The sequence below is a fragment of the Pithys albifrons genome, chromosome 10, assembly GCF_047495875.1.
Source record: "Pithys albifrons albifrons isolate INPA30051 chromosome 10, PitAlb_v1, whole genome shotgun sequence".
NCBI classification, from domain to species: domain Eukaryota; kingdom Metazoa; phylum Chordata; class Aves; order Passeriformes; family Thamnophilidae; genus Pithys; species Pithys albifrons.
Window position 1 is genome coordinate 5878642 of NC_092467.1, and position 17161 is coordinate 5895802.

The 17161-nt window shown below is 49.8% G+C and overlaps 1 protein-coding gene across 1 annotated transcript in view; it reads right to left on the reverse strand.

Moving 5' to 3' along the window:
* Window positions 1-17161, reverse strand: part of ASTN1 (astrotactin 1) — a 56990-nt gene that overhangs the window by 29622 nt on the left and 10207 nt on the right. The window contains exons 2-4 of the mRNA XM_071564890.1: window positions 5318-5505; window positions 1583-1976; window positions 298-444 (exon numbers count right to left, since the gene is read on the reverse strand). Of these exons, the coding sequence (XP_071420991.1) occupies window positions 298-444; window positions 1583-1976; window positions 5318-5505 (729 nt within the window). The remainder of the gene's footprint in view (window positions 1-297; window positions 445-1582; window positions 1977-5317; window positions 5506-17161) is intronic.

Consider the following 17161-nt stretch of genomic DNA (forward strand, 5'->3'; position numbering starts at 1 on the left):
CACACATCCACACCCACCCTGCCACATGCCCCACTACCTTGAAACTTTTCCCCATGGCTATGCCAGTACCCTGAAATATTTACCACGGCAAACACCCTCTGCATCTTTGCAACCAGCAGCCCAACATCATTTGCATCCCTGCAGGTACCACATTTTCTGCATTTCCCCACCCAAATCCTCTTTTCCATGCTCTTGCCCAATGCTGGCCCTATTTCTTCATCCCAGGAGAGAATGAGTTGCTGGAATAAGGGTGGGTGGAAGCCCAAAGCACCTCACCCACCCCAGGGACCGCCCTACCTCGCGCTTTGTTGTTGATGCGCTTGCGCTGGCTGCTGGAGGTGTGGGACAGCAGCGTGGCCTGCTGGTGGTTCGAGTCCACGGGGCTGGTGGCAATGATGTTGTCCTTGTACTTGTTCATCAGGGACAGCTTGGCATTGTCGCTCCCTGAGCAGGAAGAATTGAAGGCAAAAATCTTTCAGGAATAGATTTTAAAAAGGGAAGGAGGTAAGAGAAAGATTTCCTTGGGTCCAACTCCAGATCATCCTGAGGTGATCAGGGTGCCACAGCCAATGAGCTAATCTGCCTCCAATGCACCCTCAGGAGAAACTCAAATCCTTAAGACAGTTGGCACCTCCACCTAATTAGCCAAAATCTAAGATTTAACATTCAGCCTCTCAGGGCACTTCTTTATACCCACATCTGTGAAGAAAACTCCTTTAGGCACAACACTCTGGTCTTCCCAAACCATGTCTCAGTTGAGAAGGCTCCAGGTGGATGGCCCAGTTAGTAATATGGCCAAAGAAAAAGTCTGTTACAAACCTCAAAGGTTCCCTGCGGGTGATCAGAAAGCAGCATTAACTCTGAATCATATCCATGGCAAGTATAATTTTGCTACTAAAAACCTCATCTGAAGAAGACACCAGAAATCCAGGGATACAGAAGGGAATTTTGGGGGTCACTATGGAGTAGCTCAGAGGGGGCACTATTCTGGTTCTTCATCAGGCCACAGAAGAAGAGGAGGAGAAGAGGAGGCTCAAGGGAGACCTTATCACTTCCCACAACTACCTGAAAGGATGTTGTAGCCAGGTGGGGATTGGTCTCTTCTCTCAGGCAACCAACAGTAGGACAAGAGGGCATGGGCTTTTAAGCTCTGCCAGGGGAGGTTTAGGTTGGATATCAGGAAGAAGTCCTTTACAGAGAGAGTGGTCAGGCATTGGAATGGCCTGCCCAGGAAGGGAGTGGATTCTCCAATCCTGGAGGTTTTTAAGGTGAGACTGGACATGGCACTTAGTAATCAAAGTGGGGTTGGATTAAGGGTTGGACTTGATGATCTTGGAGGTCTCTTCCAACCCAACTGATTCTATGATTCTATGAATCACCATAAAAGCTCCACCCTGCATTGTCCCAGCTAATCAGCAGTAGCTGCTCTCAACTGGCTGCAAGGCCTCCCAGCAATGGAAGTGCCTTCAGAAGTCCACCAACGAAGACCCAGAGAAACAGGGAAAATGCTCAGTGGAACACATGTGCATGGAACAATGGAGATAAGATGAGCTGGAAAGGACCCAGCCCAGCCCATGCCCACCTGGTGTGAGGTCCATGCTGGCCTTCTCATTGCAGCCCTGCAGCGAGTCCAGGGTGCGAGTGACCTGGCTGGCAAAGTCCTCGCCGCCGTTCATGCACTCGCGCTGCAGGTGGTGCCGCAGGTCGGTGATGTCGTACTCGTAGCCATCCAGGATGGGGGTCTCACGGATGCTGAGCGTCCCGCTGGAGTTGTGGCCCTGCACGCGGGCGTTGCGCAGGCTCTCCCGCCCGTGGCCCCCGATCAGCACCGATGGGATGTAGTGGATCTCGTTGGCCGCCTCGGCGCTGGCGCTCTTCTGGGGCTGCGGCACCCGGCGCCGCTTGCACCACCGCCGGCGGGTGTAGAGGATCATCACCAGGCAGAGGATGGACAGCAGCAGGGCGATCATGCCTCCCTGCGGGCACAAACACGAGCAGGGCTCGGCTGGGGACCAGCGCCAGCCACCCCTGGGGACACAAACACCCTGGGGACGCTCCAGGGGGGACCAAAGCAAAGGCATTGGCAAGAGGAGGCTGGTCATGCTGATAAGAGAATGCTGGCACCAGCAGCACCCAGTGCTGGCCAAGCGCTCCCAGCTGGATCCCACCTCGGGCTGGACCAGCTTTGAAGACACCACCGAGGCATGAAAAAGGACCATTTAAAGCAAAGCGTGTTTTGTTTTGCTCTCCTGCAACACGCCTTTGAAAACAGAGATCAGATTTATTCCAGGCAAATGCTCCTAAGGGCAACTTTTTCTGACCCATTTCCAACTGGTTTCAGTGCTGTCACTCTCAATCTTGGGAGCTTTTCCCAGGGCATCCTGCAGAAATTGCAGCACAGATTAAAGGAGATCACAGCTCAAGAGAGACAGATGATTGAAGTGTTGTTTGGGGAATGTCTTGGGGGAAAGAGGCTGAAAAGCTGCTGCCATACAGGGATGGACCCCAAAACTGCACCTAGCCCTGTCATCTCACCACAGTCCCCCAGGCCACCCTCCTGTGAGACACCATCACTGCACACAGACAGAGGCAGTGAGATGAAAGCCCAAAACTGGCCCCGTACGCACAATCTGCCAATAATAATAATAACAATAACAATAATAATAACAATAATAATAATAACAATAATAACAATAATAACAATAAAACCATGCAGAGCCAACTAGGAGCTCTGTGTCCATCCACGACTCTGGTCTCCCTCCTCTTTTCTATGCAACAGGTGATCTTGGTAAAATATAATAATAGTAATAATCTGCTCCATTAGGATAAAACATTAAGGAAATTATTGAATGAGAAGCAGGAGAGGCAGCTGAAAAAGGAAGTTTAATGGCCATTACAGTTTAACTCTCTTTCATTTCCAGGATAATGGAGCTGTGATGCACACTCCGAGCCTCCTTCCAAGCTTTACTTAGAACAGCAAAAAAAAAAAAAAAAGAAAGAACAAACAAACTCCAGTGATTAAGGACACCAGCAGTCCCACAGAGGTGGGGGGAGCTGGCTGGCACACTCTCTGGCCAGCAGTCTGCAGCCAGGAAGTCAGGAAATCTCTTGCTGAGGCTTAAAACTGGCACTGAATCCTACAATCCTTGAATCCTTTGGATTGGAAGAGACCTTAAAAGTCACCTTGTTCCATCCCCCTGCCATGGGCAGGGACACTTTCCACTATCCCAGGTTGTTCCAAGCCCTGTCCAACCTGTCCTTGGACACTTTCAGGGATGGGGCAGCCACAGCTGCTCTGAGCAACCTGTGCCAGGGCCTGCCCACCCTCACAGGGAAGGATTTCCAATAATATCCAATCTAAACCTGCTCTTTTCAGTTTAAATCCATCACTATACACCCTTGTAAAAAGTGCCTGGCTGTGTTCATGTAGATTTTTTTAGTGGTAAAGTCAGATCCTAATTCCTTATCATGTTCAATCCCTAGGAGCTCCTCTGATGCCCAAATAAGTGGGGGCTATCCCCAGCCCTACTGGAGATGGCCTCCCATGTCATGGCTCTCCAACACCCTGGGAAAAGGCCCACCTGCAGATGGGGAGACGAGCAGGTGGGAGGAATACTGGGGCATTCCTGGCTTTCCTTCACCTTCTGTATGCACATTAAATCCCTCACACACCAGAGAGTTCTGCCACACACCTGTGCTGACAAACAGGGAAGACCAAGCTGGGGCTCGAGTCTGGTGGACGCTCATTTTTTCAAACTGCCGCTGTGGAGCCTCAAAAAAGACTTGTTATTTTACTGAAATCGACTTCTGCCCTGATAGTCCAAGAGCTCAAACTTTCCCTGAGGAAAAGCTGCCTGTGGCCTTTTGAGATTTCAAGAGGCTCTGAGAGGAAGATGAAAGGAAGTGCTGAAGTCTCCTGCACCCACTGCACATGTGAGGGGGTCAGGGCAGTACCTCAGGCCTCTGGTTCCCCTCCCTGGGAGCACAGAAATCCCGTTCTGCCTTCATCCCCCTAATGCAGCACTCACACTTGGGCTGTGAGGAGCCCTGTACCGGGATGAGTGTGGGAGTGCTCCTCCCACAGCTCATGTGTGGACCCTGGTCACGATGGATACAGCCCCTTGCTCACACTTCTTCTCTTGGCAACCACACAGGAAAGAAAGAAAGAAAATCAGCCTTGAACACTTCACGTGATCCTGACTCCTGGCACAAAATCTGTTTGTCAGGATGAAAGGATGATGCTGGAGTGGAGCTGAGATGGAGAAAAAGGGGCAGAGGGAGGACTCAATCTGTATTTGCAAATTTTGGTAGGAGAGCAATGAGTTGCAGACATTCTTTTCATCATCTTAATAACAAGCCTTGTTCCAGGCACTCCTGCCTTGATCTTGGGATCCAGCAGGACCCAGGAAGACCAAGACCACCAGTCAGCAAAGCAGGGCCAGCCTCTCTGGAGGTGATGCACCCTCTCAGGAGCAGCTGGGAATGTACAATAAAATAGAGATAATGGTGTAAGATGTTTTTGGGAGTGGCTTTGCAAGTGATTTTTTTCCTCGAGACTAATCAAGCACAAATGATGGAGGAGAAACCTGGCCTGGGGCTGCAATCTGGAAGAGCAATTGAAGCTCTCATTAGGGTAGGCACCATTAAACAGCCTGTTTGCAGCCTCGGCAGCACATTGTCTCTGGCTAATTATCTTCCAGTGGCACAAAAAAATTTTAGAATTCTTCAAATTTTTTCCAGCATAACAAAAAACAACCAACACACCACAGATCCACCTCCAACACACAGACCTCTCCTTTCTCTGCAATCAAAACATTGTCTCAGCGTATCTGGGGGGAGGAGGAGAGCTGTCCAAGCTCGACACATGGGATGCTCTGGCTGTGAAACCACAGCCACGGGGCTGCCACGCTGATAGAAGTGGTGGTGACAGTGCCTGGTGGCACCGTGACACCCGCCACGTGTCAGAGCAGGGGACAGCAGGCACCATCCACTGGGGAAAGGGCTCCTGACAAAGTCAATGGGGATTAACCCTGGGTTAGGGTGGTTGAGACCTTCAAAGCACAGAATCCCCAGGGATAAAGACACCCTGTGAATATATTTTCCAAGTGATGCAAACTAAGGAAGAGGTTTAAAGAAGCTCAGCTTTAAAGCATCTTGAAGAGAGGTGCCCAGGGCAACTTGACCACCCCGAAGGCAGGCTCAGTTCCCCATCCTAGGGCAGCTGGAGCAGATGGGGAAATAAATGCCTTTTTTAAAACCACTGTATTTTCTGGAGGCTTCTGGACAGCTAAACAGGGGATGCCTTCCCATCACATACCATGACTGAGATGTGGAGGATCCTCAGCTCTTCCTCTGCCGACTCAGTCTGGGGTTCCTCTGTGGGGTCAAAGCCGGGCAGGTTGGGGGCCCCGTCTTGGTGGTGGATGTGGAAGAGCAACGTGCCGTTCTCCAGCCACTGCTGCCGCCAGCGCACCAGTGGGATGTCATCCGTGTTGCCTGAGATCTCTGCAAAAGCAAAGCTGGTCAAGGGGGAAATGTGGAGGAGAGGGCTGATGGGGAGATTCACCTCTTCCCGAAAAAATGGGTGGAGGGACCAAGAGATGCATAAAATAGGCTCCCTCCAGTCACCTCCTGCCAGCACCATGGCTGCCCCTATACAAACCACAACCTGAAGGGTTAAAGGAGAGCAAAATGATATTTCTAGTTATAACCCAGATGTGGGCCTCCCCAGAAATCCAGAGGTGGTGCAGGGAGACAGGACTTACTGACAGCATCTCAGGGCCAGAACTGGAGAACCCAGCAACATCCTTCCAGCTCTAATTTGTACAGGTGTCACCCACACTTCATGTTAAACGCAGCTGCAGACATCGGGAGCAGAGGATACAGGACAACTTCTCAGCAGCACTGATGGGATCACTGGGACCACGTCAGGAACTATTGCAGACAAAGTATCTCCCATCCTTTGTGAACAGTGAAACATGCACATGGCTGTGATTGCACCTGCAGCTCTGACTTTGATTGAGGTGATTTCAGCTTCTCAGTCTCCAATACATTTTTACAGCTCTCCACGTGGGACTCAGCCCAAAGACCTGCAGAGGTACCTGCAGCTTCTGCCCAAGCACCCTGACTTTCCCTAAGTGCTTTTAACTTCAGTGTTCAGGGGCAATGGGACAGATCAACAGAGCTGGGCTGAAGATACCCCAGGAGGAGGAGCAGCTGAGGACAGGGACACTACACATGGTCCAGGACCCTAAATGCCAAATGAAACCAAATTCACCTGTTTCACTCCAAAATTTCAGGAATATCTTGTGGCTGAGTCTCAGCCAAAGAGAGGGTCACACCAACCCATCCCTAGGAGAGATGGGCACTGGTTTAATCATTGCCAGATCACCTTGATGACCATCTCACACCACCTTGATCTCAGCCATCAGCTCCAGCCTGCCATTTGGCTATTAGATAATTTTCTTGAAAATAGCAGATTTTGTTGGAATGACCATAAAAACCATGATGAGCTTTCCAATGAGGCACAGCTTTCTCTCCTGCCTCTGCCCTGTGGGAACAGTCCAGCCAGGCCCACCCGCTCCATCCCATTTGTAGCCATGTGTTCTGATGGCAGTGGGAAAGAGCCCGGCTCACTCTGCAAATTAACATCTTTATTTTGCTTGTTTCACGCTGCCTTCAAATAAAAACTGGAATTCAATTACAGTGCCGAAAAGCAACATTTTAAATTTGCTGTTAATTAATTTCATTAGGCCGCCTTAAGTGAGTTGGCTGCAGGGGAGGCGGGGGGGCAAAATCTGCATCAGGAACCAGGTTCATCCTCCCAAACTGATTTGATTAATCAAAGGCAACATTAGCCACAGCAGTGGATTGGCAGAGTGTTTGTGCTCAGCACGGGCCGTATTTCTGGCAGCAATTGGTGCACTTGGAGTGTCCTGAGCAGAGGGACACTGAGAGCTCCATGATGCCAAAGGGAAGCAACAGCAAGAGGAGTTGAAGCCACCAGGATGCCAGAAGCACTTCTGGAATTCCCTCTAACTGCTGAGCTGTGTGTTTAGGGACATGGATCCCCTTTGAAAAGCCGGTCCTGGGAGCTGGGAGGGTTTGAAACAGCAGATCTCCTCCTCTCCCACCTGGTCTTTATTCATGGGCTGGAAGGGGAAAACAAGCTCGCCCGCTTTCCCAGCTCCCCATGGCTTCTCAACTTGGAATGAACCAGCTGAAATGGAAGAAAACACTCTCCCTGCACCTGCCTGCTAACGTGAAATTAGGAGTAATTAAGGCAAAAGCTTTTATGCACAACAGGAACTCAACACACTGACATTTGGAAAAAATGTAAATACCAGCATTTGCTCCATTGTAAAGAGTGAAAATAATAGATACTAAGAATGTGACATTGTGACATTTAGAAAGCTAGAGTTAGAGATGTTTTCCTCCTGATCTGACATATCACTGTAAAAGCAGCACCCTTCAGCTCATTAATATTTGAGGAGGAATCCTTGATGGGAGTTATTTAAATGATTAATAGATTATAGTAAATTTAAGCGTTAAAATAGGTTGTCATAATTTCAAATTTATTTAAACAGGCTTATTTTTTAAAAGAAAAATGTATTCCAATAAAAAATGAATTCTTGGTTTAAAAGAGCACAATCCAGGCACAGAGCCTGAGTTCATTATCCTCTGTCACCAGACATCACAACAGGATCCTGCAGCTGCATTGCACAAAAGTCAGGAGTGCTACAGACAGAAGAAAACACCCCAGAAATCGACGGCCATCACCCCAAACTGGCAGGCTGTGATCCCTTCATCACACCGCAGGACAAGGCTGCTCCACCATCTCTGCTCCTGCCTTGGGCAAAGGCTCTTGAGGCAGCACCTGGATGAATGAGTGTCATCCTTGGACCTTCTCCTCCTCTCCTCAAGCATCTTAGCAACACATCAGCTGCCCAAATCCTACTCCATCTGTACTTGCAAAAATGGCACATAGAATCATAGAATTGATTGGGTTGGAAAAGACCTCTGAGATCAACAAGTCCAACCCCTGGTCCAACTCCAGTCCCTTTACCAGATCATGGCACTCAGGGCCACGGCCAAGCTCACCTTAAAAACCTCCAGGGATGGGGAATCCACCCCCTCTCTGGGCAGCCCATTCCAATGCCTGAGCACTCTCTCTGCAAAGAAGTTTTTCTGCTCTCCAACTTCAATTTCCCCTGGCAGAGCTTGAGCCCATCGTGCCCCCTTGTCCTATTGCTGAGTGCCTGGGAGAAGAGACCAACCCCCATCTGGCCAGAACTTCCCTTCAGGCAGTTCCAGACAGTGCTGAGGTCACCTCTGAGCCTCCTCTTCTCCAGGCTAAACACCCCCACCTCCCTCAGCCTCTCCCCACAGCACTTGTGCTCCAGTCCCTTCTCCAGCCTCGTTGCTCTTCTCTGGCCCTGCTCCAGCCCCTCAATCTCTTTCCTCAACTGAGGGGCCCAGAACTGAACACAGTACATATAAATGCTTTGCCACACCTGTGTAATTCTCATGGAGTTTGGTTCAAGTAAGACCAAGACCAAGGTTCCTCCCTAACACAGTATCTCCCTGTTATCTGTTCTCCCAGTCCAATGCATTCCACTTTTATCCTGCTCTCCAAGCTTACATCTCATCACCTGGTGGGAGATGCTATGGTGACCCATGTAGCCAAATGGGTCCATTTATCTGCATGCCATGGGGTGTCAGCCCTGCCATGGGTCAGGCAGTTGCCAGCCCTCCTGACCAGATTGCACCATGGGGCCAGAATGTCTGAAAGAAGGCAGAAAAGTAGGCAGAAAGCCAACAATAAAAAAGCAGAGGGGAGAGGATAATTTCAAGTTCAAAGTTTGAAAGATATTGATGAAAAGCCTGGTCCCTGCATGGCTTTCATTAAGGCCTTGGATAGGAAGCCATTAGCACTAGTATTAACTTCTTGCACCTGTGTTAAAAAATAGCCTGCCTGAGTCAGAGGTTAATAACAGTAGGAGACCACTAATTAGGCTGTGCTGCGTTCACCTGGTATCAAAAGTGACCCAGGTCCTTCATATCTACAGGAGCAGCAGCCCCCAAAGGTCCTGCTTGATGCTTCCAACATAAGGGCTGTGGCTGCTCCCTTCCCACACCATCTGCAAGGGGAGGGAGCAGGAAAGGGGAGGTTCTAGGGGAGTGATTTGAGGAGAGGACAAGAGACCAAACTGAAGGTGCTGTAGGTGCTTGGATTTATACCTGCTTCATTATTGATTATCCCAAACAACCTCACCTCCTAAGGGACAAAACTAGCGTGGCCAGCAGACCCAGGGCAATGACCCTTCCCCTGGACTCTGCATTGGTGAGGTCACACCTTGAGTGGTGTGTTCAGTTCTGGGCCCCTCAGTTCAGGAAAGAGATTGAGGGGCTGGAGCGGGGCCAGAGAAGAGCAACGAGGCTGGAGAAGGGACTGGAGCACAAGTGCTGTGGGGAGAGGCTGAGGGAGCTGGGGGTGTTTAGCCTGGAGAAGAGGAGGCTCAGAGGTGACCTCAGCACTGTCTGGAACTGCCTGAAGGGAAGTTCTGGCCAGGTGGGGGTTGGTCTCTTCTCCCAGGCACTCAGCAATAGGACAAGGGGGCACGATGGGCTCAAGCTCTGCCAGGGGAAATTGAAGTTGGAGAGCAGAAAAAACTTCTTTGCAGAGAGAGTGCTCAGGCATTGGAATGGGCTGCCCAGAGAGGGAGTGGATTCCCCATCCCTGGAGGTTTTTAAGGTGAGCTTGGCCGTGGCCCTGAGTGCCATGATCTGGTAAAGAGACTGGAGTTGGACCAAGGGTTGGACTTGATGATCTTGGAGGTCTTTTCCAACCCAATCAATTCTATGATTCTATGACAGCCATCCCACCCAAAGTAAACCCAGTCCTTCTGGAGACAGTGCCTCTGCATCTCCCATTTTTAGGGGGCAACATCTCTGCCACAGTCCAGTTCTGCACCTGAGCTGGTACAACACCAAAACCATGGCCCACGAGCCCAGTGCTGACATGAACCCATTCCCATGCCCTCATCTCCCTGCCAAGACCTGGCATCAGGGCACACAAAAAGGACAACTCTCCTTAAAAACTCACATCAGCATTTTGAGGGAAAAAACACCCAGCAAACCAATTTTCCTCTCCATTTGGAAGCGTTTTGCACTAATAGATGCCTCCAATAAGTCAAATGAACTCTGCCATAATGCCAGTCTCCACAGACTCATTTCATACAGCACAGTGCAGATTTTCACTGGGACTTGTATTTCCTCGTTAACATTTAAACCTGGCTTATTTTCCATCCAGAACCTGACTGTGTTTTTATTAAAGTTCCCCATTAGCAAAGGCTTTTGCTCCATGTCTAAACCTCACAAATCCTTTAAAGGGCTCGCACTCAGCTAAAGCAAGTCTTGCATTCCTCTAAGGGTCTCCAGTGTCTGCAGTGACTCAGGAGACCTTCCCACCATGAGTCACTCACTGTGTTGAGACCTCAGGCCTTGATTACTATCAATTCAGATGTCAAAATGCTTATCCTGATATTTAACTCCTTTATACTTCCAAGGTTTTACTGACACATCATTCATAGTATAATATTCATGTTTTTATGGGCCTGTTTAAAAAAATCACACTCATCACTGACTATCCATATTTTATTTGCATTTTTTCTCCTGCCTTCAGTCTCAGATAGGAAAATCAGCTCATTCTGTAGCTCATTCCACCTTTCCAAGACAATCCATTTCTTCCATACCAGCAAACATAAACCTCACTTTACATATTAGGAACCTGCTTCATGGGAGAGGGGCCCAGGGGCAAAATTTCCAAAAGACTCATAGATATGAGAGAACATAAAGGCTCAATGAAAAGGCACTGGTGATCTCCCTGGAGCCACTCTGTCTCTGTCAGAGAGATGCCCCACCACGATGTCTGCACGTGAGGCTGGTCCACGTGAAGCCATGAGCTGCCACAGCAAGGCTGACAGCTAACCAGGTTTCTCCTTGGAATATAGGGTGCCTTTGCCTTTGGGAAGGTCATCAAGGAGCTACATTTCAAAGCTGTAGCCATCCTTTAGTCCTGAACTGGGATTTTTGTCCCAGATATGCCACAGCCCTAATCCATCCCTTTCTTTAACAAATCCCTCCGTCACCCTGTGCTGCACGACTGTTTCCAGAGAGAAGGGCACTGATTCATCATTAATGGCTCTGAGCTGACTGGGTTTGCTCTGCAGCTGCTGACCTTACAACACAACCTGCCCCATTGCCCTGCTCTTCCCCACGGACCCCAGGATGTGTCCAGCCACACCTGTGCAACATCCCCACCAAGGTTATTTTTCTGTCCTATTTCTCAGTTTTGACCAAAGGCTGAGAAAAACAACAAGCAGACTGGTGTTGGATTTTCACTCCTGTCTTGTTAGTTTGGTCCCATCTGCCACAACTGTGAACTACAGAGGAGATGTAGGAAGAGAGACAAATCCACCTCCTGGAACAACACTCATGTAAAACAAAAACCCCAAAGCCCAACACCACGACAGTGAGCAAAAGTAAAATAAAGAAAATGCGTGATAACAACCTACAGATGTGAGGTTGATGGTAAACTCCAGAAAGGACCACAATTATAGTTGATATTCCACCCTGCAATGCTATCACACGACCTCTTCCAGAGGGAAACTCAGGTCTCCATAGAATGAGCCCAATTGATGGAGAAGCTCCCACTCAGCATGGAAAATTACTGCCCTGGCTAAATCATCTCCCAGCAAATCAGTGACATGGAGGGCACGAACCCCTCGGCTCACATGGTGCTCACCTCCCAGCTGCTGAACTCCTCCAACACAATCACCATTGCTCCAGCAGGGTGAGCAACTGGAGAAGCAAAACCTGGCAGAGGAGACCCCAATCTCTTAAAAAGCTCTCATGCATCATGGAAATTAAAGACCAGTAAATCCTGCCTCTGCCCTGGATGCTTTGTTTGAGGAACAGGTAGGTGGGTAAATACGGGTCGCCCAATGCTGGAAAGGGTGATCGAGTTTGATGGACTCATTTCAAAGAGTTCTTGTCAAAAATCCTCCCTCAAAGTTTTCCAAAGTGCCAAAGTGGGGATGGAATAAGAGGGAAGGCTCTCTTGAAGCCCACCAGGTGGGGGAGGAGTAAGAGATTAGTTTTCACAATGAAAGGAGGTTACCAAGAAGCCCCATGGGGATCTTTGTCAGGACCTCGGCTGCTCAGAAACACCCTGGAAGAGGAGGCGAATGACAAAGTTGGTCACCAAGGCTAAATTTAGTGTTCTCAGAGTTAAAGCTGTGAATTGCTGGGGGAAAGGGGGCAAGGAAGTGGGCAGGTGAAATTCAACATTGGTGAAGGAAGCCAATCTTGAATCCTGCAAGTGGTATTCAGGTCAACCATCTCGAGACGGAGGAGGCAAAGCTCAGAAGGTTCGGAGGAGGGTACAAAGAAGATGAGATGTCGCAAACAGCTTTGTGATGAGGAGAAACCAACTGTGGTAGGACTCCTCAGTAAAGAAAGCAAACAACTGAGCAGGGACACGACAAAAGCCTGTAAAATCAGCAGGCCTGTGAAGCAATGGGAAAGGCAAAGGTTAATCATTTTTTCTCACTTTGCAAGAATTAGGGATGTAAAAACTAACAATAGGTTTGTTTTCATCCAGCATAAAGTACGGAAGCACTGAGAAAGGAACCAAATTCAGGGAAGACAGAGCCACCAGCAGCTATTGAGCCAGAGAGCTCAGAGGCTCACCCCAGCTTGGGAAATCCCTGCAGCACAGATCTTGGCAGCAGGGAAAGGACTGAATATAGATATGCTGTGGTTTTAACAAATTTTCACCAACTATCAGCTGTGGCTGAAGATGCCAAGGGACCACAACCCATTGTGCCCACACTGCCAAGTCTCTCAGAGTTGAAGGGTGAGTGCAGAGCCAGCTCGGTGCTACCCAGGCTATGCTTCCAGGATGCATCCCACATCCAAATGTCCCTTCAGGAGTGGCTGAGATGCTATCTATGCTCCCCCAGGCTGGGGGAAGGAGACCCCAGGGCAGTTCCCTCCCAGTCAAAGGGCTTTTCAACACCCAGCCAGCAACTCCCTTTTCCAAATTCTAGCCCTTTGTGCCATCTGACCCTACAGACCCAAGATGCTTGCCAAGATTCCCTCCAGCTTTCCAAGCCAGCCAGCAATTTTCACAAGGAGGCAAAGGCCTATTTATATCCACCGTGGGCTGGCAGGGAAGGCAATGGGCAGCCACTCCAGCCCACCTGCCAGGCACTCAGGAGGACACCAGAGCACATCGTGCAGGAGAGGTCAGGTTGTGGAGGTGGTGGGACTGGCAGGGGAGGTGACAGCGATGACATGGACTTCAGTTCAAGGGTGAACTTCAGCTCACTCCAGCACACTAATTTGTTTAAGTGCTCGTTGTGCTGAGGCCAAGAGGTCAGGCAAATTAGACGTCACTTTGGCATTCCCGTGCTCAGCACAGGAAATGAGCATGGCCGCTCATTCCTCATCTCCTGGGGGGAGAGCCAGGACCTGTCAGTCTTCTGGGACATAGGACGGACGAGGTGGCCCTCCCAGAGAGTGAAACTGGACCAAAATAACCCTGTCTGCTCACTTATCCACAGCAGGGCCAAGAGCTTTTCCAAGAAGTGATCCTCCTCTTCCTCCCACCATCCCTGGTGGGACTGAGGCTGCTCTCAGAACCCTCACCTGTGGCCCCATACTGGCATGGACAAGGCAGGCATGGGATATTGCCAGCTGCACCCCAACATCATAAACCTTTTGGTGCCTTAACTGATTTTAGGCTCCATTTTCAACTTTGTGGAGAGTCTTTGAAAGATGGAAAAGGAGAACGGAAAAAAAAAAACAAACCAAAAAACAAAAAGAAGAATGAGGAAAAAAGATGTAGAAGGGGGAAAAGTTAACTGTGCATCTTGAATTTATCACTCTTGAAAGAAGAGCTTGTCAAGAGGGCCAGAGACCAGTCAGTGCATGGTGATCAATGGGAGGACTTTTGGGTCTAGTCAAGCTTGTTTCAGATTTACAGGAACTGAATAGAGGCATAAATCTGCCGCTGCCTGATGAAAATGGAGGTAATTAAACCTGCAGGTGTATATAATTGTCATATTGATGATCTATATAAATCAGGGGAGCCAGCAGAGGCACAAAGCACCGTGGTGAGCACAGAGGACCTGTGTGCACGGCCACCTGGCCAGGGGACAAGGCTGGGGCTGCAACCACCACCAAAACCTTCTCCTCTACAATAGAGACCTTCTCCAATTGCCCCCACAGGCAACAAAAGCAGCTGGACCCCCCAGCTCTTTCAATTACCTGCAGCCTCTTCCTGGCTCCTACAAAATCTCCTGTGACTGCAGGAGGATGAAGATGGGACCACAAGCATTGAGATGCCCAACCATGGACACTGTGGGGGGCTCTTTGCAGCTGCCTTGAAGCTCTGAGCCCGGGTGCAACTGGGGCACTGACTTGATCTTGTAGCAACCCTTTTTTTTAATTTATTTTAACCATTGTTATTTTGGGAACTTTGAAGCCTAAGCTGCTCTGAGGCAGCTGCCTTTGTAGGAAGGACAGAAAGTGCAGAGTGGAGATTTGAAAGAGGGAGAGAAACAGGGAAGAGAAGAAATGGTGCTTCACAGCTGAGGTCTGCAACAGCTCCTTCACTGTTTCTCCCAACAAACCCACCCTGACAGGCACTTGGGGCTCTTTTACCAGCAGCTAGAGGATATCTGGATGCAAATGTCTTCCATTTCTCTAACACTGTGAACCAGAGAAACCTTAGCAGACCTGCATTCCTCCTCCCACTGCTCCATGGGACACCCCTTGGGTGGGTGCAGAGCATCCTCTGCAGCCACCACAGACCAGCCCTGCTCAGTGCCATGGGGATACATTTCTTCCCACCATGCCACGAGGGACAGGAACACAAGGGAAGGGCTTCCTGTCATCTTTACCAGCCAAGTCCCCTTGCACGTGCCCACGGGCCAAACTTCACATCCCAAGCTGAGCACAACGTACGTGCGGCAATTGGATAATTAAAAATTAAGGACGAGTTTCTGCATTGCAGTCCAAATTATATAACACTGCTCTTGGGTTTCAGCACCCATCAGCTCCAGTGCCATGACAGAGCAGCATGGCCCTGCCTGTATTTACCTGCCTGTCTTTTCAGGCAGGGCTTGCACACTTGGTAGGGAAGAGGAAATCCCAGTGTCATAAACAGGCAGAAAGTTCCCTCACATTTGCATGGAAAACAAAAAAGAAGGAAAATCTACTGATCTTCTTAGTCCAGTGCTAAACTCTGAGATGGCCAGAAAAAAGTGGATGGAGTCAGGATGCTCAAACCTCATCAAGAGTCACCCTGACCAGGACAGCACCCCCGTGACCATGACCAGGGGAGTTTCTGAGCAAGGAGCTGCTGCCTCTTGCTTATCTTGCACTGGAGAAGCAGCAGCCCATTTTAGCAAACAAGCAGCATCCCTGTAAGCAAAGAAAATCAAATCAAGGTGAGGAGTGAGCTGTGTTATCAGTATCTCAAGAGCAAAGAGTCCTGCTGGACTCTGAGCAACAGTAACTGCAAACTCCTGCATTTATGGCCACATCTTTGCCTTAACCCTGTGAGTTCTGGCTGTTGCTGAGTCCAGAGATCAACCAGTATCCTGCCACCTCCTCCCTTTCTTGCCCAGAAAGCCACTGAACACACAGCCCTTGCAGTGCTATTCCCAGGACATCGATGCTGCCACCTGGTGTGAAAACAGCCATTAATTCCTGCTGTGATTAGCTCCAAAAGGCACTTTACTGGGATCTGTGTACAACAGCCTAAAGAAGCCAACAAGGATGCTGTGGCTCACACCAACGGCAAGTGCCTCTGCCATCACTGCTTCTAATGCCCCTTGGCTTTTGAGTGGTTTCTGCAGTTATTTACTGCCTCCTGCCATTGGGCCTCTCTCTCCTCCCTCCACATGGTCCATCCTTCCTGCCCTCCCTCCGTGACCCCAGTACTTCCCTGCTCCTGGCACATCGGTGTTTTACATCCATGCTGCCTTTCATCCCCCAGCATGTGAAATCCCTTCTTCCCACCAGTGAGCTTTAAGTACAAGGAGGTTGTATGCAACACAGGCTGACCACACCACCACCATCCCATGGCGAGAAGTGCACCAGGTCCATCCCAGGAAACTCCACATCCCTTGCTCAGCCCCACCCCAGTGCCCACAGGATATCCCTTCACCCAGTGTGTGCCAGGCATGAACGGACTGTGGGAGGGTGATAGGGCTACTAATGAGTCCTTCAGCTGTTAACCAGAGATGTGCCTTACTCTACAAGCAAGAAAAAGTGGAAACATGATCATAAAAACTATGGGAGCCAGCCCATGACCAAGGCAGACTCCCCTCCCTGGCTCGCAGGCATTCCCACCATCCAGGGGCTGAGCTACTTCTCCTGCCCACCAAGTCGGAGCACACCAGGAGAATGGCACACCCAGGACAAGAGCAGATTCTGCAGAAAAAAATAATAAAACTGGTTTCATTTTTCCTTGGAAGGATGTTTCAGGCACTGTCTTGCTTGTGGATGCTTGGACACACATCCCAGTCCACTAAAGCTGCACCTTGGCATAAGATGGGACGAGATCCAGCTCACAGATCAGCACAGACATTTATAATTCCCCCCACATTCCCAGGTCAGACACGTCTTGTCTGCAGAGACAAACTCCCTGGCTTGTCCCCTTGGCCTGCAGGAAAGCCAGCAGCTCCACAGCAGTGTGACAGCTCTCAAGTCCCCTCATTGCTCCTCTCCAGAGCTCTCCCAAAGTGGCAAAAGGCAGAGCCCAACTATTTCTGGCTGAGCAATACAGGAGAGGTTGGGAGATGCAGCCCTGGGATGGGAAAACAGCTCTGCACCAGCACAACCACCACTGGGAAAGCAGCACCCAGGGGAGCTCGGAGCCAGCCCAGGGCAGTGGGAGGCATAAAAGGCTCTCCAGTCCAAACCTGACGTTTCCAGGAGATTTCCCAGAGGCAGTGGACACTGGGGACATCATTAGGGGAGCAAACAGGCTGAGAGCACTGCAGCAATTTAAAGACTCTGCAGCCACTGCTGCGAAGTAGACTCTGGTAAAAAAAATTTGGGAGTGGGCTGTCTCCTTTCCCAAGCA